We start from the raw sequence: 21,505 nt of genomic DNA on the forward strand, positions 1-21,505 counted from the left end.
GCCATCAACCTTAATCGACGACTACTCTAGAGAGCATCCCGCACTGCGATTGTAGATCTAATCGGGAACTTTTCTCCCAATTAAATATTTATCGATTCTTCAGCAGACGCAGAAACACACCTTAAACATACGGTGCGCTGAGGCTAACTACACGACTACAGAAACACACTAAACATTTCGACTTGCGATTTTGGTCAATCACCTCTTCAATATGAAAATTATAACTATAAGGCAATATATGTATATATATGTGCGCTTTTGTTATAAACAGTGTTAATGATTAACGTTATGGTTTTCTTCCAGTCTGGAAGGTTTCTGCTTAGAAGTGCACCCGGTGCTGAGTGGGACTCCTTTAGACTTCGACCTGGCGGCCGTGCTGCGCGGGCTGCAGATCATACGGGAATACCGGACGTATGTCGTGGAGAATATGGACCTGAAGTGTGAGTGAAAATACTGGTTTATTTTTAAATTGTATATGGAAGTTGGAAAACCGGATAGCTCATTCAAAAAAGTTGTTTGTAAGTCATACGTTAAATGGAGATTTTTTTAATTTGTGGGATTTCGTTACATCTCTAAAGGTTTTATCCTTTCTTTTTTGTTTATTTTTTTTTATTATTGATCTCAAATCAAAAGGCAATTTCTTTTTTCGAAATAAAGAAATCTGAAATAAAATAGTACTGGTAATATCACTGGCTGTTGAAACCAATAATACATAGTAAATTACTAACGCCATCTATGATTTTTATTGAGCAATCCAAAAAATCTTGCATTGAAAACTCCGAAAAAAATTATATAAAATTAAGTGGGTAGTTGAACAAGACGGACTGCTAATTTATTCTGAATAGAAATGATCGCTGAGGTCACCGAGTTATATCAAGTGCATCACGGCATATTTTATAAAAGTTAATTGTGATTCCGAATAAATAAACTGTGTAACATCACTATCTTTAGTTTTACCGCGAAATTAAATCGCGCGCCAAAATGTTAGCGTCCCACGCCCGCCTCACCGTTTCTCGCGCAGCTTCTCTGCGCATACCGCGCCTCGCGCGCTCACTCTTCACCCCCGCGCACACCCGCTCGCGCCACTGGCCAGCGGAGCCCGCGCAGGCAGTCGGCGCCAAACCATATTCCCGGCTGGATCACGCTCGCTTGCATCCCCTTCGCGAATTATTAGTTATACGCAAAAGACTACCTCAACTGCTATTTACGTGTCTGTAGAACCTAAAATATACAGTGAACCTTGTGTATTCCCTGAGTTTGATTCCTATCTACCACTCCCACGATAGGACAACCTCATAGTGGCGCCCAACTAGTGGAGATACGAATAGTAAGTGTGCGCGAGTGTCTTGTTGCAAATTAACAATATGGCACCGAAGAGAGGACGAGCGAGGCGTTGCAACCTTGACGACGATGACGACCGCAGCCGCACCGGTGAGACCACGGTGATGACCCGCCCCGGCGCGCCCAGCGTGCCCGCGGCGCGCGCCCCCGCCGCCTCCGCCGCCGTGCGCGACCATCCCGCCACGCCCGGCGCGCCCTACGAGCACGCGGCGTGCGGCCCCCCTGCGGCGCGCGCTACCCCCGCCGCGGCCGCCGCTACGCTCGACGCGCCCGCCTGCGTGACCGCGGCGCAGCTCTCTGTGCTGCTGGATACCATCGCCAAGGCCGCCGAGACCAACCGCGTCCTCTTGGAGAGGATGACGAGCGACCCCCGGACCTGCACGAGCCCCCCCGCGCGCGCGACCGCATCTGACTACCAGACGCCACCGCCGGGGACGTTTGCCAAGTGCACGGCGAGATTCGACGGAGCCGGCCGCAGCGCCGATCAGCTGGAAGCCTTCATCGACGCGGTGCAGGTGTACAAGGAGTGCGCCAACGTGTCGGACGAGCACGCGCTGCGCGGGCTGCCCATGCTGCTGGAGGGAGACGCCGCCGTGTGGTGGCGCGGCGTGCGCGCCTCCGTCGCCGGCTGGGCCGCGGCCCTGCAGCGCCTGCGCGCCATGTACGGCACTCCACTCCCGGCATACAAAGTGTTCCGCGCGATATTCTCTAATGAGCAAAATGAAGTGCGGTCCGATGTGTTTATCTCGCGAGTGCGCGCCCTTTTGGCACAGCTTCCGTACGAGCTATTAGAAGACACTAAGCTAGACATAATTTATGGACTGTTAAGTTACCACCTAAGAAAACGCATTCCCCGTGAAGGTGCTTCAAGCGTTGATGAGCTTATTGTTAAGTGTAGGGCGGTTGAAGAGGCGAGACGCGAGGTGCGGAATACTAATAAGTTTAACCCCTCGAATATAACTCAAAATAATGTTAACCCTTCGGCCGCGACCCATAATTATTTTAACCCGCCAAGTGCGGCGCATTGCATAAATGTAAATAACCCCTCCATAGGCCACAATAGATTGACTGACAGACCGACATACCTATCAGTACATAATATACCGACGCCCTCCTCCTCCTCTGGCCCGAACGGCGCTACCAGAGTACGGCCGCGTTGTGCATACTGTAGGAGACTTGGTCATCATGTCGATAACTGTAGAACAAAGAAGCGCGAATCTGTAGAATCGACCCCCGGTAACCCTCCCTTGAGTCCTCGGGGTCATGCAGTAAACAGTGGAGGCGAGCACGAGTTTTTAACCGCCGAAATACAAGGTAAGTACGACCCGCGCCCACTGGTCAACATCAAAGTTGGCGGTGCGCTCGGTGCAGCCGTGCTCGACACAGGTGCCACACACAGCATAGCGAGTAACATGCTATACGGCATCATGTGCAACAGGGGGGTGAAATTTGAAGAAACTTCTCACACCGTGTACCTGGCCGACGGATCGAGACAGCTGAAACGAACGTTGGTCGGTGCAACACAGGTAAGTATAGAAGGCAGATCTTTTCAAGTTTCATTCCTCGTGTTCCCGGATTCAAACACCCGCACGACGCTGGGGCGGGACGCCATCATCACCGCCGGCATAGTGCTAAACTTAGCACACGGAGCTTGGGCTTTCGGCGACGCACCTTCACGTCAGTACAAGTTCGAGACTGCAGTCCGACTTCGTACCACTACCGGCCACATTAGGCCAGGCATAAAGGTAGGTACTCGGCCACCTAAAATTATTCATCACCGGCAGACTCCTACGTGGTTCAGGCGAGCCATACCGAACCACGCCAGCGACGCCCGGCCACACACCAACCCTGTGAGGAAACACGACCCACGGGTTCGGCTCTACCACGACCTCAGACCTGTCCTAGTTCAGGGGGAGGCTTATCAAGAACGCCCGTGCAGACCACCCCACCACCGTCGAGGGCGACGATCAGTTTAGGGGGAGGACCAGGGCTGCTCAGTATGCTACTCCGAACGTGAGGGCGCTTAGTTCGGACTAGAGGGGGAGGATGTAACATCACTATCTTTAGTTTTACCGCGAAATTAAATCGCGCGCCAAAATGTTAGCGTCCCACGCCCGCCTCACCGTTTCTCGCGCAGCTTCTCTGCGCATACCGCGCCTCGCGCGCTCACTCTTCACCCCCGCGCACACCCGCTCGCGCCACTGGCCAGCGGAGCCCGCGCAGGCAGTCGGCGCCAAACCATATTCCCGGCTGGATCACGCTCGCTTGCATCCCCTTCGCGAATTATTAGTTATACGCAAAAGACTACCTCAACTGCTATTTTACGTGTCTGAAGAACCTTTAAATACAGTGCTTTGTATTCCCTGAGTTTTGTGTTTCCTATCTGCCATTCCCACGATAGGACAACCTCATAACTGTGTGTTATTTGCCTGTTCCCTTATTTCTGGAGTGTGACGATGGTCGGCGATACCAGCAACGTGATAGACCAACCATCGCTCGAACGTGCCCACTCGCCAAATTTAAGTATTGTTTATTAATGTTCACATTTGATTTTGAACCATAAGTAAGTTAGAAACTAGAAGTATTCGACTTTAAAATGAACATTGACCTAAGGGTGCTTTTCCACCAGAGATGTGCTATGCAGCTATGCTGCGAAGATGTGATATCTACGCTACGAAAATATGTGACCGTTTCCACCAATACTACGCTAGGTAGCTGTGCGAGGAAGATGCGCTACGAAGATGCGCCGCCGCAAAGTAGCTGTGCGAGAAAGATGCGCATCTCGAGCTATGCTATGTATCGATAGTAGGGAAACGACGGGGGCGGCGGCGCCATAGCTACACCACTCGCGATGGTCCATAGCACATATCCATAGCACGCATCCATAGCACACATCCATAGCACGCATCATTCCATACAAAAAACATATCTTAGTTGAATCCGTTTCCACCAGTGCTAAGCTATGTGCACCAATAAATATGATTGGTGGATATCAAACGCATCCATAGCATCGTAGCATAGCACATCTCTGGTGGAAAAGCACCCTAAGTCTCTTTAATAAATAAAGATTAAAAAAAATGAACATAATCCATCAATCCAATTCAGAGCTACGGACGAAACCATAATTACCTATCTTAATTCAGTTCACTTTGCCGCTTGGGTCTATTCGTCTGTTGGGCAACGGCCCCCGAATGTCTCATGTCCTTCGCACCTGCTGTCAACCCTCGTAACTCACTTCGCCATTTACCTATTATGATTATTATATAACATTCCTCTTGTTCCAGTGCCTATATCCCAGCTATTCCCCGACCCTGACCGCCTGGAGTCAGCTCTGAACCGCGCCGGCGTCAACAACACCAACTTCTGGGCACTCGCGGCGCCCATGATACAGGGGGGGTATATTGATTTGATGCCGGTATGTTGTGATAATTCATACAGAAATTATAATTTTTGGGTTTGTCGGAGATGTCATGATACCCAGTTACTGTCGAAGTTATGATATCTAGTCGCTACGGATGTCGTGATACTAATTGTCGATGTCTTGGTACCATTTACCCTAAAATAGATATATAGAATATTCTTTATTTTTGTACACAAGAACAGAATTTATAAAGCTTATATATACAAAAACATAGGTACAAAAAAGGCGGTCTTATCACTAAAAGCGATAAAATAGCTTAAACATCCACCGGCAAATAATGCCCAATAAACCAACTGTACTTCTACGTATCTAAAACCATCTTCTCTCTCTTCCAGCTGCTAAACTCCAAAGACAAGCCGTTCAAGATATCCCGCTACATCTGTTCCCCGGACGCCATGTCTCAAGTGCTGCTCTTCGGAGACAGGCCGGGCGACGCGGCGGGCGCTCAGGACGCGGTGGTAGACCAGCTGTGCGGTGGCACTAGGCCCGAGCTGCTGCCTACGTTGTTGTACCATTTGAACTATACTTATGTGGTGCAGGAGGTTAGTGTGTTTTTGTGGTATTGGTAGATTTTATTGGATTGACTTCTCCCGATTGTCTCTTTTCTTAAACGTAGATTCTAGTTGTCATATCTCAATGCTAGACAAATGTCCCCTATATGATGTATTTAAAGTATATAAATAATTTTAGGATATTTGGGTGAATTTCCCGCGGCCAAAAATTGCGTGGCATCAATGAAATCGGTACTAAAAAACCAAGTTATAATTTTCTAATATTTTTTTCCGGTTAAGTGAAATAGTTATCTATGTGTAGCACTAAATATTTTATTAATAGGATTAATGGATATTTTAAAAAAATATATTAAACCCCCAAATCTTTCATTGCCGTGTCTGTCCCCATGTTACCACGTTTTGTATTATTCTTCATTGATGAAAAAATATTGAGTATTGATAGTTAAACTTAGTTTCATTTGATACATTAATAGTTAAAGTATTGTCACGGAATACATTTATTGAAATATATAAAGAGTATAACGAACGGTAAGTGAAAATTCATGTGTCCCAGAACTTCTGTTCATTGCCGTGTCCTAAACATGATCAAGGCTATTGTTTTACCTATGAACTTGGGTGCCCCCCTCAGTGCGCTAATCGTTTCTTACAAGTGTCGCATAACTGCTCGACGTGGAAGGAGGTACATCGGTGCCCGCGTTTTTGCGCTATAGTGAAAATCAGTAAAAATTTTGGGGACTGGACATTTTTTCTTTCATTGCCGTGGATAGATATAACTTCTATAAAATTAAGTTTGTTTTCTAGAGTAAGCATTCAAAAGAAAGCTTTTTGAAAATATTTACCTTATAAAGTGTTTATTTCTTCGAATAGTTAATACTTTTTTAGTTATTTATATTTAATGCCTTGATTTTCATCGCCATGCTTTCATTTCCGTGGCTTCCGTGGCCAATATTTGCTATGGCAATGAAAAAAAAGCCACGGCAATGAAAAAAATTTCATTGCCATGTCTTGTAAAATAATTTGTATTCATTGCCGTGCTTATGTTATTCATTTCCGTGGCCAGGTTATTCATTTCCGTGACTTATGTTTTCATCGCCGTGGGGGTAAGTAATACGAGGTATAAAAACGAATGGTATAACATTCACAAGATATACGCCCATATGATATAAATTTATTAAGTATAACGATCACTGTGCATAACAAACGAAAGGCATAATTACTAAATACATAATTTCGTAAAGAATAACGTTCAAAAAGTATAATTTCAATTGATATAACGATTAAAATGCATAATATTCATAATATATAACGTTTATAACATATATTCTACAACGGATATAATTATCATAATGTATAATGCTCAAAAAGAATAATAATAATAGATTGTCGTATAGTTTTTTTAATTATTATTGACGTTATGTGGGGGGAACGCTCCGCTCCGCTTCGCTGCGCTCCGCTCCGCTTCGCTGCGCTCCGCTTTGGTTTCGACGAACATGTGCACCTAACACGCTCCTCCTCGCTTTGCTCGTCGTCGCACCTATCTTTAGGTTTTGGTACTAGGGGCTTTCACAGCATTATTATTATTGGGGCTAAGAGGAGAGACGCTCCGCTCCGCTTCGCTGCGCTTCGCTTTGGTTTCGACGACCATGTGCACCTAACACGCTCCTCCTCGCTTTGCTCGTCGTCGCACCTATCTTTAGGTTTTGGTGCTAGGGGGTTTGACGGTGTTGGGTTAACACAGATTATGGGTTAATACAGGTTAAACACAGATTATGTTATATGTTAGTATGTTTTATGAACTTTATACTAAATGATAGTATATATAAGCTAAGCTAAACTAAATAATCAATACCTAAATGTGTTTGTGCCACCTAATGCGAACAAAAACTATACCCGTATCCGCTTTCTTATAAGGAGCCAACAAACTTATAATGTCAATTTCTGTAACTTAATGGATGTAACATCCGATATTGATATATTTAGTAATGCCTATGGCAGGTTTAAACATCTAATAACTAGGGGACTTAGTGATAAGGATGAATCATGATAATTATTCTCAAACACTAAATTGTGACTCGGTACTGGGTACCAATTACTAACCCATGTTTGTTCACGCTAGGATTATAGTCAGGTAAGGCTAGTTTGCTGTGTATAAATACCCATTTTTATATCCTATTTAATACATAATTTACTTACCTATTGTAATAACTTTATAAATACCTACTTAGTATGAAAACTTGTTTATCACCTTAACCACTTGCGCTCATTCAACAAGACTGACCAAAATATTGTAAGTAATAATAATACCTATTACTATTATGAATAACGCATAGATATCTGCAGTTCGTTGACGGTATGAGTGTGCTTGGCGGCCGAAATACTTTTTATGATTATCAGTCTGTATGAACTCGATTAGCTGCTCTCGAGTGTACTCTGGCTGCTAATGGACTGTAGTTACCTACCTCACCCAACTTCAACTAGCTATAAGTTAATCAATTGTTTGTGATTATTGTCGGCACTATAGGTCTATAATAATACCACTATATATGTGTAAAATTTATTGTAAATGACTGTTTGTTGCCAAAATATAAATAAATAAATAAATAAATATATTTTAAACGATATACGTAATGTATGTTATACGAATTGATATTAGTCCTCGTAAGTATTATATATTTTGATATTATATCAAATGTACGTTATACCAATTGAATTTTATACCTTATGAAAATATAGATTTTGTTGTTATACGTAACGTTCATTATATGTTGTGAACGTTATTAATGTGAAATTATACATTTCGTTTTTATACGTCGCAATACGCACCCCGCCGTGGTATGTATTATTAGGCAAAGTAACATATCTTTTACCTGTAATACAGGTAATACCGATCACTGACATTACCTACAGAACTAGTCAAATTACCTCTTTTGCAGTGCGTTAAAACGGGTGCGTATCGCGATGTATAAAAACGAAATATATAATATTACATTAATAATAACAATCACAACATAATTATAATGAACGTTATGTATAAATAAGACCGGTGGTAGCTCAGTCGGGTAAGCGCCCGCTTCCCACTCCAATAATGCGGGTGCGAATTCCGGCGCTGACTTGTACGAATGTGTTCCTTTGAATTTAAATACAATGTATACCATCGCTCTTACGGTGAAGGAAAACATCGTGAAGAACCCTGCATATCTACCTATAGATTTAGCACATCTAGATAATATGTGAACCCACCAACTCGCTGTGCGAAATGGTCCAAGCTTAGAAAGGCAGCAGCTTAGACCTTGGGGATATGCACATTGCACAAAGGTCCCATTCGAGAGAGCCAGGTGCAGGTACTAACACCTCCAACAGATAGTAGAATAGAATATAATAGAACATACATCTCTGCAGGAACGGTTCTACCTTTTTTGGCCTAAGATTTATTTGCCTAATCTCGTATTGCATAGTAACGTTTGGTCAAAGTCTCGTTTCGCCGAAAATTGTATGGCATAAATCTCGTTTAGTAAAAAGTTATTTCGCATAATCTTATTTAGCCTAATAACGGTATGGTCAAATCTCAAATAGCCTAACAATACTATGGCATAGCTTATAAAAACTACTAATATACATTTGGCTTTAACTTTGACGAAGCGTCTCCCTATATAGCGCAAACTGGTGCCTTGCATTAGGTATTTAATTTTCCGCTTTGCTTTCGGCGAACATGTGCACCTAACATGCTCCTCCTCGCTTTGCTCGTCGTCGCACCAACCTTTAGGTTTCGATCCCATGGGGTTTAATGGCGATTGTAATAATTATAATGGTCATTCACTTTCGATATTTTGATCATTCAATATCGTGATTTTCGGGATGTAGGAGAAAAATACCACAATTTGTACATTTAAAACATAATGAATATAGTATTTTTTAAGATAATATTAGGAGAAACAAGATTATACCAATACGAACAATTTGAGCAAACGAGACTTAGGTGTTTCAAGTTTGTGCCAAAAGAGTTTTAGACGAAACGAGTCTTATGCCACATAAGTATTGGCAAAGTGATTATTCTACCAAAAAAGTTTAGACCTTACGAGTTATGCGAATTGAGTTTAGGATAATAAAGATTAGGCGAGATGAGGGGAACCCGGTGCGAACGTTATTAGTGTGAAATGAAACATTTTATTTTATACGTCGCAATACGGACCCCACAATGCTACTTAGAGAATTCCATACTAAATTCTTATTTTTTTATACATACTGTCTGAGCGGTGGTAGCTCAGTCGGGTAAGCGCCCGCTTCTCACGCCAGAGATGCGGGTTCGATCCCGGCGCTGACATATACCAATGAGTTCTTTTAACTTAAGTACAATGTATACCATCGCTCTTACGGTGAAGGAAAACATCGTGAGGAAACCTGCATATCTAGATCTAGCACATCTAGATATGTGAACCCACCAACCCGCAGTGGACCAGCGTGGTGTGGAAATGGTCCAAGCTTAGGAAGGCAGTTTAGACCTTGGGGATATGCACAAAGGTTCCATTCGAGAGAGCCAGGTGCAGGTACTTACACCCCCACAGAGAATAGAATTGAATAGAATAGAATACATACTGTCGTTCTTTCTTTCGTTCCAATATCTATCCAAATATTTCTGCCATACATGCCTGTCTAAGTTTGCGTTTCCCTCACAGTCTTTTTTAAAAATTGCAGTGGATTGATTCTTTCATTTCCATTGTATACAGTTCTTTCATTGCCGTGGAAGTTTGTTTCATTGCCGTGGGCTTTTGTTTCATTGCCGTGGACGCTTGTTTCATTGCCGTGAACGCATGTTTCATCGCCGTGGCACGAAATTTTTAATCATCTGTATCTCGTTAATTTTTTAACTTATCTGCTACCCATTTAGTAAGAACACTAACATTAACAAAAACTTTAATAAAAGCGTTTTTCTAATATAAAAAACCTTAAGATAAAAAAGTCCACGGAAATGAAGATTTTTTAGGACTTGTTGAAATCCACCCATTTATGGCTTCATCTCTAGCTTGGTCTACCTTCGATGTATCTTCGTATTTACATTTTCGGTGACTTAAAATAATCCCCACTCCAATAATTTTTAGTCTCTTTTTACTGTAGTTCACATCAGTGCCAATTTACTCACACCGAAAAGCCTTAGGCTCGGTTGCGAGTCACCTCTGACTACCCCTTCGAATAATAATATTACAGTCCTGTGCAATCTACTCTTCAATTCACCAAAACCTTTCCCCGCAGATATCCAAGCTCCTCCTCTCGCAAGTCTACTCGGCCTCCAACTTAACCCAAGAAGAGGGCGCCACTGTGCTGGCCCAGTACCGGGACATGATGGCTCTGATCCCCGTGGTCCAGGAGAATGTGGGCGAGTTGTCCGGGGTATTGGGAAAGGAGCCAGTTTTCGCCGCGCTGAGGAATTTTGAATCCGTTGGAGGGCTGCTGTCTTGTAAGTGTTTTAAAGTCGGGAGGTTTTTTAATTCATCCTAATATTTTTTTATGAATGACATTATTTTCTAAACTATTTAGTTATCTATTAGAAAAGTTACCTATTTGGCGGTGTATTTAGTGCTTTGAAATGTTTAATAGTTCATTAAGTGTTTATACAGGGTGGCCCAAAGAGTGACGTCCAAAGGAAAATATTTGATTCCTTAGGTCAAGGGGTAGCCAGATCACCCCCATGTATGTTCAGCAATTTTTAGTAGTTTAGGAGTTATGATTTTTTTAACTAATTTTCTACGAAAGTCGACCTCAGTGGATCAATTATGTTTTATTATTTTTTGGATAACTTTTTTAAATTATTTTTTATTTTTGTGTCATCCTCTTAAGTTTTTATTTTAACCATTAAAGTTTCAGCTTCCTAGCTATAATGTAAGTTAGTTATTTTTATATCGAAAGTTCAAATTATATCATCGAGCTAGACTGCTCTGAATTTTCCACTTGAAATTAAAAATTGAACTAGATATTCTCATGGTCCCTTATTAATTTAAAAAACTCCGCAAGGTTCCTAAATAACATAAAAATAAAAATAAACTATTGCTTAATGGGGTATTATTTGCAGTAAACAGCCTTCAAAGGTACTTGGGTGGAAATTACCTCATTAGTCAATTGTTTCAGGAAGTTGAAAGATTCCTGTTATGTCATTACTAAGGACTAATTCAGTTAGAAAATGTATCAAATTAAAGGGAAAATAAAATTATTTACTATTATTTTTTATTTAAGTTACATTTTTGAATGTAAATTCTTAGTAAAATGTTTATGTCTGAGTTGTAATATTTATGAGATAATTGTATTATTAATACTAAGTAAATAAACTCAAATAATTATTTTACACATTTACTCACAATAAATTTTCAAAATGGCGACCTCCCACAGCAATACACTACCTAAATCTACGCAAGAAATTTTCTTTAAGTCAAAAAAGTGACAAATGTAAAAAATATGACATCTGTCAAAAAGTTAAACATGTCCAAAAAGTAACTTTTCTCAAAAATGTGACATCTGTCAAAAAGTGACATCTGAATGAAACAGAGAAGCGTATAGGCGACTTAAAGAAAATTTCTTGCGTAGATGTAGGTTGTGTATTGCTGTAGGAGGTCGCCATTTTGAAAATTTATTGTGAGTAAATGTGTAAAATAATTATTTGAGTTTATTAACTTAGTATTAATAATACAATTATCTCATAAATCTTACAACTAAGACTTAAACATTTTACTAAGAATTTACATTCAAAAATGTAACTTAAATAAAAAAAAATGTAAATAATTTTATTTTCCCTTTAATTTGATACTTTTTCTAACTGAATTAGTCCTTAGTAATGACATAACAGGAATCTTTCAACTTTCTGAAACAATTTACTAATTAGGTAATTTCCACCCAAGTACCTTTGAAGGCTGTTTTCTGCAAATAATACCCCATTAAGCAATAGTTTATTTTTATTTTTATTTTATTTTGGAACCTTGCGGAGTTTTTAAAATTAATAAGGGACCATGAGAATATCTATTTCAATTTTTAATTTCATGTAGAAAATTCAGAGCAGTCTAGCTCGATGATATAATTTGAACTTTCGTCATAAAAATAACTAACTTACATTACAGCTAGGAAGCTGAAACTTTTATGGTTAAAAGAACAACTTAAAAGGATGACACAAAAATAAAAAATAATTTAAAAAAGTTATCCAAAAAAATAATAAAACATAATTGATCCACTGAGGTCGATTTTCGTAGAAAATTAGTAAAAAAAATCATAACTCCTAAACTACTAAAAATTGCTGAACATACATGGGGGTGATTTGGCTACCCCTTGACCTAAGGAATCAAACATTTTCCTTTGGACGTCACTCTTTGGGCCACCCTGTATAATGTGTAATATGGGTGTCTAGCCTGAAATAAATGATTATTTATTTATTAAGCGTATTATTGATTCTGTTTGCTACCCGATATGCAGCATTAAAATCACTAAATTCTAACATGGTAACTAGGCTAAACTTAAAAAACATAAAACTTATCCATATTTCCTCTTCCAGCGTCCGACTTCCTGTCAAGCGCCGGCAACATGCTCTGTGGGACGCCCTTCGCCAGCAACGAGAACCGCTTCTACAAAGCCGTGGTGCAGACCCGGGACTACTCCACGGAGCCCGACCCAGAGCAACTGGAGGTGTTGCCCAGTAAGTCATGAGGGTAGAGGGTTTAAACTATGGTAGTTATGTTTTTGTTGCGTAGAAAGTGGTGCCTCCAGCGGAAATATAGAGAAACAGATAATAAAGAATTTATGCAGTGGCAAAACGTGAATTTTCTTTTTGCGTATCCAAAATTGCACTTTTTACACTTAGCGAACCGTAAGATCACAAGAACTTTGGTGATTGCTAATGTATTAAATTATTCAACCTATGAATTCTGCCGGTGTAAGGTGATAGATAGTACTTAGATGAGGTATGATTCTAAATCTTGGTTACATGCTGGATTAGGTCTAAGTACCTAAGTACTCATAATTTCTTTGAAATCTTGCCACTCCCATACCGGTTCCACTGCCACGAAAAACTATTAAATCTCCGTCGCTGTTTTAAACCTTTTCGGAAAGCATGTAGTTATTATGATGATAATTATCCTCTAGCATTACTCTTAACACTTGATTCCCACTTCCAGCCGACTTCTGCCGCTCGCTCTACACGGACATCCTGTCTATGAACGGCGGCAAGATCGTGTGGAGCTTCGTGAAGCCGCTGCTGATGGGACGCATCCTGTATACTCCTGCCAGCCCGGCCGTCTATAAGATTGTGGAGAAGGTAAGTTTTCATTGATGAAATTATAAAACGTAAACCTCACGTCTACTAATGGATAACAAGTTTTTACTAGCTAGGTTAATGTTTGAATCACACCTGCCTGATGTACGGATACTGCGATGCACAAAAGGTTCTTCCTAGGGTGACGTACCGCCTGATTCCGATATACGTTGGCATACAATGGGCAATGGGAAGCCAACGACTGAAACTAATCTGACTGACAACTGACAATCCACCACAATGACAAATAACCCTTGTCTAGCTATAGTCCAGTGTTAATCATCGATACACTAAAAAGATGCTGCCTGTTAATAACTTGTAAACATTTATTTATTTAAAAATTAAAATACAAATTTTATAAAACATACGATCCACTCTCGCTCACTGTTAAAAATGACATTGAGATCGCCACCATATTCTTACCTAACTATTTCCATTTCCCTTCGCCAGGCCAACTCAACCTTCGCGCTAATGTCCAACCTAACCTCCATGGTGCACAAGTTCTCCTCTTCCTTCCCGTCGATCCGCCTGCTGTCGCAGCACGGGGCCGCGCTGGAGGGGCTCCGGGCGCTGGCGACAACCGTGCTAGGGGAGCAGGAGGTGGGCGGTGTGGATGTGAAGGGGCTGTTTGATGAGATTGGCGATTTGGAGGTGAGACTATAGTTAGATAGTTACACTATGGGCTGATTTTTGATCAGATAAACGTTATCTGAGAAATAAAATTGTTGCTGTCACTGTCTAATAGGTTCAAATATTCAGTTGCGACAGCATCAGAATTATTCCTCAGATAAGGTTTATCTGACCATTGAAAAATCAGCCCTAAGATAGACAGAGAAATAGATAAACTATTTATTTGTGCCTAAAGTTTTATCCTTTGTCAATAACATGCGCTGTGGTTAATCACATTCCTTATGTTACCGAGGGTCCCAGATTCGATTCTCAACGTCGAGCAAGTACCTATCAACAGGGTGGCTCTATATACCTCGAGTTTTCGACAATCTTTTGCTGTACCTATTTGCACAGTCGTTCCTATGTACCTACTGAATTATTCCAAAAATATATTTATCACTAGATACATAATATTATCCTCATGTCCCCAGGGTCTCGGCAGTCTCCTCCGGAGGGCGTCCGACCTGCTGCGCTGTCTCAGCCTGGACCGCTTCCACCCCGTGCGGGACGAGGACCAGCTGGCGCGGGACGCCGCCAACCTCACCAGGGTTAATGAGTTTGCTGCTGGTAATTATTGCATTCTTGTTACTTTTTGATAAAAAATTCAGTTTCCTGCCGTTATTATCTGAAATGCCTTTTCATTCCATAGGAAATGAAATACCTAATGTCTTTTTTTATCTTAGATACTAAATTGACAGATTCTGAAGGGTTCATCAACAGTCGATTATCCCGCCAATGAAACAATACGTCACTTAATCGCGGGACAATGACGAACCGTTCAGAATCTGTCAATTTAGTATCTGAGATTAAAAAAGAGACTATCTATTAATCTGTCGACGCCCACAGCCGTAATTTCCCAGTGGACAAATTTATATTGTGAAATTGGTAACATTCAGATATTTTTCCTTCAGAATTGTTCTGATTGAAACATTTTTATTGGTTTTATCTCGTATGGACGTATTAAGTTTACTCTACACAATACTACACATTTTTCTTTTTTTTTTCATTTTTCATTTTCTTAGGTGCACCCTACCCTAGGTAGTTAGTGACTGATGCTATTCTGATGGGCTAATCCTTTCATCCCGTTGACAAATCCTACACATTCTCTTGTGTATTATTTGTCTAAGAAGAATCTACTACTTGTACTTGACTACTCCTTGTCTACTACTACTACTATACTAAATGAGTAATAATTTCCCTAAGGCCTCGTGTTCACGAACATCGAGGAGCGTGGTGATAACCCCTTCCGCGTGGAGTACAAGATACGCATGGACATAGAGAGTGTGCCCTCCACCTCGCGACTGAAGAACCAGTGAGTACAGCGAGCTACTGTTGACGTCATTATTATTGCACTCACATACACAAAACAAAAAAAAATACAAAGAACGTGAGGCAAAATTCTGTTGTCTTTAAACAAATTATCTGCCTCAGCTGTGAATCGAACCCGGGATTCTTGAGGCAGCTGTCAGAGGCACTAAACAACTGCCTCCAATCGCCAACCCACCCGCCTTCCCGTTTCGGAGGAGGCCCATGTTTGTCCTACAATGGCTGCATTGGTCTTATACTTTAGGTCTTCGAATGTGCACACACAAAAATGAATATTTTGTTGGAAAAAAAACAAGCTACTCTCTGATTTTTAACCGACTTCGAAAAAGGAGGAGGTTCTCAATTCGTCTGTATGTATGTTTTTTTTTTTTTTTTATGTATGTTCATCGATTACTCAGCCATTTATGGACCGATTTTGAAAATTCTTTTTTTGATGTATTGGGTTGAGCTCAGGGGTGGTCCCATTTTTTTTTCAGAATTTTATTCCACCCCCAAGGGTGGGTAAAGGGGTAAAAACAGGGGTATAAATTTCCATTTTGGGCACTTATCAACCGATTCTTATGAAATTTATAACGTAAATATTGTTATTATAACAAAAAGATATGATGGTGACCTTGAGCTGATCTGATGATGGAAACGGAAGGCAGTCAAGGGAACTCCTCAACGGTATATAGCAACTACCTCGTGTTTGGGCTCGAATGATTCGTATTAACGAGTAGGACATATTGGTATCATTTGCATCTTACTTTTGATTGATAATTATTGCAAATAAACTAAAAATAACAAAATAAAATAATAATTTTAAAAAAATTAAAAACCGACTTCAAAAAACCACTAAAACGTAAGAAATAATTTAAGGTTTAGACCAATCCTAGGTCACAGTATAAATATACCTAAGCAGGTACTGTTCTTTTTTGAAGTTGGTGCCATATTTCTTCAGATTAACTGCTTTGTCACTGCACCAACATCAAAAAAGAACAGTACCTGCTTAGGTATATTTATACTGTGACCTAGGATTGGTCTAAACCTTAAATTATTTCTTACGTTTTAGTGGTTTTTTGAAGTCGGTTTTTAATTTTTTTAATTAATTGGAAAGAATTCTGACATTTTATAAGTGATGCTACTAAAAAAGTTCTTTACCGAAAAAATGAAAAATTGCGATCCATTTCTGGGCAATAATTTTTTCTTAATATTTTTATACAAAAAGATAAATCTAAATATTTACTTGCTCAAGTAAACTAATACAAAAATAACAAATATTTCAATATAATAGCTGTTCCCGCGAGCTTCGCTTCGCCTTAATAAGTTTTCCCGTGGGAATTCCGCGATAAAAAGTAACATATGTGTTAATCCAGGGTGTCAGCTAACTTCATTCCAAATTTCATTAAAATCGGTTCAGCCGTTTTGACGTGAAGAAGTAACAAACATACACACATACATACATACATTCATACACATATACACTTACAAACTTTCGCATTTATAATATGAAGTAGGATCACGACTCACGACCCATGTATCGAATTAATTTTAATTGCTTTATTTTATTCTTTAGCATGGCATCACTTCCTACTAAATTCAGGGATAATAAACCTTTTTAATCAATTTCAAAAATTGGTGTGGGCTCAAGTGAAGGGGCATGTCGTAAGACACAACACAACCTACAAAATGGCGGAAGTTAAAAAACTACTACTAGAAGGTATAAAAAATGTTACTCCTGAGAAATGGCAAGCATGCATCAGCCACACAATAAAAGAGGAAGATAAGATGTGCACTCTCGACGATTTTATCGACAGAGTTACAGAATCTCTAATAATTAAAGTCAGCGATGCTGATGATGAAGATACTGATGATGATGATGATAATAGTGATGATTAGGTAGAGATTTTAATAAACAAATCCATCATCATCCATCCATCGTCATACCTATAGCAGTTCACTGCTGGACGTATTCCCTCCCAAAGCACGCCACTGGATTGGACAGACTCTGCAGCTGGGTAGAAACAACTTCCAATCAGAGGTCAATAGAAGAATACAATTGGGCTGGGCAGCATTTGGCAAACTTCGTCAAGTCTTCTCGTCGCCCATACCACAAAGTCTCAAGACGAAAGTCTTTGATCAGTGTGTCCTACCGGTTATGACCTATGGGGCTAAAACGTGGACACTTACTGTGGGACTGGTTCACAAACTGAAGGTCACTCAGCGAGCTATGGAAAGAGCTATGCTTGGAGCTATGCTTGAAAGATCGCATCCGGAACGAAGTAATCTGACAGAGAACTAAAGTCACCGACATAGCTCACCGAGTTAGTAAGCTTAAGTGGCAATGGGCTGGTCACATCTGTCGAAGAACCGATGACCGATGGGGTAAACGTGTTCTGCTGTCTTACTCCCAGCGATGAGTCGCTGACACAATTTCACCTGTATCGCTAATTTGGTACCACCACCGCACATTTTAGACTCACAGTTTGCTGTGACGACACGCAAGCCAGTCAGTGCACACAATACAATTTTATAGAGCGACATCTCTTTTTTTTTACCTCTATTCAAATACGAACGCAACATCGCCCTGACATCGGCGCGGCTACCGTTTCAAAAATAATTACTAGTTGTTTTTAGATATATTTTCTACGACAGCGATAATTATATAAGATAATTGAGATTATCTTTAATTGTATTTTTCACTGTTTGTAATATATTTAGGTAGGTACGGTAATTATTTCTCACCGTAGGTAAATCCCCTTTTAATTTGGAGCGCCGCACTTAATAAAATGGATACAGGGACTAAAAAAAAAATATATTATAGTCTCAGATGTCCAGACTCGTATTGAAAAAGTGCCCAGCCCAAAAAGGTTTGTGATCTCTGATTTGTCTAAAATTGATAACTGTCAGAATTCTGTAAGATTACTAATAACAGTGTATAATGATATAAAACCCCTTGCCAGCTAGTCCAACTTAAACTTTCCCTATTTATCCATATTAATTATATATTCAATTGTCTATTCCAGATTCTGGACGCCCGGCCCTCAAGCCAACTTCCTAGAAGACATGCGTTACTTCCGCGGCTTCGTTCAAATACAAGACCTGGTCGACACGGCCATCATCCAGCTCGCGTCCAACCGCAGTAGCAGACCGAGGAGACAGGCGGGGGAGGAGGGGGGCGAGGGGGAGCGGCACGGGGTGTATACGCAGCAGATCCCGTATCCGTGTTATAGGAGGGACTTGTGAGTTGCGTTTTGTTTTATTTTTTGTGGTGTTGGATGTTGGGATTTCATAACGGGAGTTTACCACAATCAACCTCATTTTGGTTGAGCCACATTGCCCCTTTTCAGTAAATAATGATTTTATATGTAAAAAGGTAGCGCAAAATTGGGTTCTGACTTATGATTTAGATAGCACATCGTAAGTTTGTTTAGCTTTGCCTTAAATAAGTTAGTTTTGAACTGTTTTAATACAACTAAAATTTATCACTTTTACGCTTCTTTATTTTCAATTTCAACCAGTATGCCCCCCTATTGTGTACACCCACTTTTGCGTCCGGACTCCTGTGCCGCATTGTTTCCCCGCAAAAATGTGTTAGTTACATAAAATTTATTAATTTCAATTATTTTTCAATTTCAGTTTCCAGTCGTCTCTGTACGAGTCTCAAGCTCTGATCGTGGTGTTCTTCTTCGCGCTGCTGTTCTCCGTCTCCTCCGCCATCCGGTTCATCGTGGCAGAGAAGGAATCTGGGAATACTATGGTATGTCTTGTTGAGAGAAAGAGATATTACGTCATATAATAATAACAATCATCAACAGCTTCTCTGTTGGGCATAGGCCACTTCAGACTAGTTCGGCCTTACTGATAAAGTTAATTGGCTATCTACATAATCTAAGGTCATCGATTCAGCGGGCTGAAGGAATGAATGCAAGTATCTCCAAGTTATTCAGTTATTGTGCTCAGCACATGCTTGTGTCTGGGCTTTTTTACCATTTATTTGACACACTGAACAATAAAATCAGAAACAATAAAGAAAAAGAATACTACAAAAAAAAACAGAAAATAATACAATACAAACAAACAAGGTTGCTGTCCAGAGCGTCAAGACGTATATCCATTTCTTGTCTTTGTATCAAATAAATGAACGTTTCCACACCCTTATTCTAACCCCTTCTCCCACAGCTGATGTCAGTAATGGTAGTGAACCTCACCAACCATACTCTCTCCTGGTTCCTGTCGAGCCTGGCGGAGCTATCTTTAGCAACGCTGTGCTGATGTGGTTCCCTTTTTTGCGCAATCTTTTTTTCGATGTCCTTTACTGTATCACTTTGCTGTCTATGTATAAACGTTTCTCCCACAGCTAATGTCAGTAATGGGAGTGAACCTCACCAACCACACTCTCTCGTGATTCCTGTCGAGCCTGACGGAGCTGTCTGTGGGCTGTAGTGGTCCCCTTTTAACGCCATTTGTTGTATTGAACCGTTTTGCTGTGAATCAAATTATTTACAAACGTTTCTTTACCCCTTCTCCCACAGCTGATGTCCGTCATGGGCGTGAACCTCACCAACCACACTCTCTCGTGGTTCCTGTCAAGCCTGGCGGAGCTGTGGGCGGCGGCGCTGTGCGTGGCGCTGGTGCTGGCGCTGGGCGGGGTGGCGCCGCGCACGCCGCCCGCCCTGCTGCTGCTGCTGGTGATGACACACGCTGTAGCTACGCTCGCCTTCTGGTGAGCCTTTCCCGCATTTCTTTAAAAACTAGGCAGCTAAAGTCTGTTTTTAATCTCTGATACTAAGGACCACTTGCACAAGCATATTAAATCTAGATTTAGTGTTAAATCTCGATTAAAGCCATCAATTTGTATGGATGACGTTTCTTAAATCGAGATTTGACACTACATCTAGATTTAATATGTTTGTGCAAGTGGCCCTTAGTTTCAAACGTTTAGTTTTTTCGGTTTCCTAGGTATATTTTACACTTTTACTGTTTGTGCATCAGATAAATAATCGTCTTTACCCTAATTCTAACCAACCCCCATCCCCACAGCTAATGTGTTGTAATATGTTTGTGCAAGTGGCCCTTAATTGACGGTTCATCAACAGTCAGTTGTCGCGATTAAGTGACATATCGTTCTATTGGCGGGACAATCAACTTTTGATGAACCAATTTAGTAGTTAAATACAACCATTTGACTTGATTACTGATTAGGTCTCAGAAATCAACATTAATAACTAATCGCGGGTCATTCGGCTGTTGATGAACCGTTCAGAATCTGTCAATTTAGTAACTATCTGAGATTTAAAAATACACTTTAGCTATGGTTTATTTATACATACCAGTTTAAAGGAAATATATTTCCAAAACTTCCTTTAACACAACGTAATATTTTGTCCGCAGCTACCTGGTCTCCAAGCTATTCAACTCGGCGAGCCTGGCGGCGGTGTGCGGCGGGCTCGGCTACATGGTCACCTTCATGCCCTTCGTCATCATACTGTCATTGGAAGCCGTGCTCAGTGACGTCAGCAAGATTATTACGGTGAGTGTAATGTTTGCAGTATTGGATTTTTTATATGTGTAATATCCACCAGGATATTGTGTGTGTGGTCTGGGCTAAATGGTGACAAAAACAAACAAAAAGCAAAGGCCGTTCTGAGTTATGCGAGCAAGATTATCACGGTGAGTGTGGCTTACGATATGGGTTTAATGTTTGTAGTATTGGATTTGTCATGTGTGGGATAAATAGTGACGTTCATGCCCTTCGTCATCATACTGTCTCTGGAGGCCGTGCTGAGTGACGTCAGCAAGATTATCACGGTGAGTGTCATGTTTGCAGGATTGGATTTTTCACGTGTGGGATAACCTTTATGCCCTTTTGAGTGTAATGTTTGTAGTATTGGATTTGTTAAATGTAATTTTCAAGTGAGATAAATGGACCTTTATGCCCTTTGTCATCATGCTGTATCTGGAGGCCGTGCT

At 40.8% G+C, this 21,505-nt stretch overlaps 1 protein-coding gene across 1 annotated transcript in view; it reads left to right on the forward strand.

Moving 5' to 3' along the window:
* LOC105393393 overlaps positions 1-21,505 on the forward strand; it is a 92,372-nt gene that overhangs the window by 49,036 nt on the left and 21,831 nt on the right. Inside the window, exons 35-47 of the mRNA XM_048625518.1 lie at positions 304-440; positions 4,626-4,756; positions 5,098-5,304; positions 10,522-10,726; positions 12,803-12,943; positions 13,422-13,561; positions 14,009-14,209; positions 14,659-14,794; positions 15,431-15,539; positions 18,559-18,774; positions 19,172-19,292; positions 20,068-20,258; positions 20,927-21,065. Of these exons, the coding sequence (XP_048481475.1) occupies positions 304-440; positions 4,626-4,756; positions 5,098-5,304; positions 10,522-10,726; positions 12,803-12,943; positions 13,422-13,561; positions 14,009-14,209; positions 14,659-14,794; positions 15,431-15,539; positions 18,559-18,774; positions 19,172-19,292; positions 20,068-20,258; positions 20,927-21,065 (2,074 nt within the window). The remainder of the gene's footprint in view (positions 1-303; positions 441-4,625; positions 4,757-5,097; positions 5,305-10,521; positions 10,727-12,802; positions 12,944-13,421; positions 13,562-14,008; positions 14,210-14,658; positions 14,795-15,430; positions 15,540-18,558; positions 18,775-19,171; positions 19,293-20,067; positions 20,259-20,926; positions 21,066-21,505) is intronic.

This window comes from Plutella xylostella, chromosome 14 (genome assembly GCF_932276165.1).
Source record: "Plutella xylostella chromosome 14, ilPluXylo3.1, whole genome shotgun sequence".
In the NCBI taxonomy this organism is placed as follows: Eukaryota; Metazoa; Arthropoda; class Insecta; order Lepidoptera; family Plutellidae; genus Plutella; species Plutella xylostella.